The sequence below is a fragment of the Fulmarus glacialis genome, unplaced genomic scaffold (genome assembly GCF_000690835.1).
Source record: "Fulmarus glacialis isolate BGI_N327 unplaced genomic scaffold, ASM69083v1 scaffold26916, whole genome shotgun sequence".
Taxonomy (NCBI): Eukaryota; Metazoa; Chordata; class Aves; order Procellariiformes; family Procellariidae; genus Fulmarus; species Fulmarus glacialis.
Genome location: NW_009216604.1, coordinates 3,174 through 3,501, shown reverse-complemented (window position 1 = coordinate 3,501; position 328 = coordinate 3,174). Strand labels below are relative to the sequence as shown.

Genomic DNA, 328 nt, shown 5'->3' with positions numbered 1-328 from the left:
TGGCTGCTCTCGCTGCCCAGCCACTGCCCGTCTTTGGTCCAGGCGGGTATGGGCTCGCAGCGCTCGCTGGCCGCCCAGCGCACGGTGCAGTTCAGCGCTATCCGGGTCCCCAGCACCAGCTCCAGCGTCTCGTTGGCAGCCGGGACGAGGATTTCGGGGGGCATGCTGCAAAGGTCTGGGGGCACAGTGGGAAGGGGGTTTTGGATGGGAAAGCTGATCCAGCTCCCAGCTGGGCGGGCAACTGTCATAGCCATCCCAGCTTCTCCAGAAAAACAAGCTCTGCCGCGGGGGTCTGGCCGCGAGGGGCGCTTGCTGATGTTTTGCAACA

General features: G+C 64.9%; 1 protein-coding gene across 1 annotated transcript in view; it reads right to left on the bottom strand.

The window, feature by feature from the left end:
• The window catches only part of SIGIRR (single immunoglobulin and toll-interleukin 1 receptor (TIR) domain), a 2,463-nt gene extending 2,299 nt beyond the window's left edge, over positions 1-164 (bottom strand). The window contains exon 1 of the mRNA XM_009579374.1: positions 5-164. Coding sequence (XP_009577669.1) covers positions 5-164 — 160 coding nt within the window. The remainder of the gene's footprint in view (positions 1-4) is intronic.
• Positions 165-328: the final 164 nt, after the last annotated feature.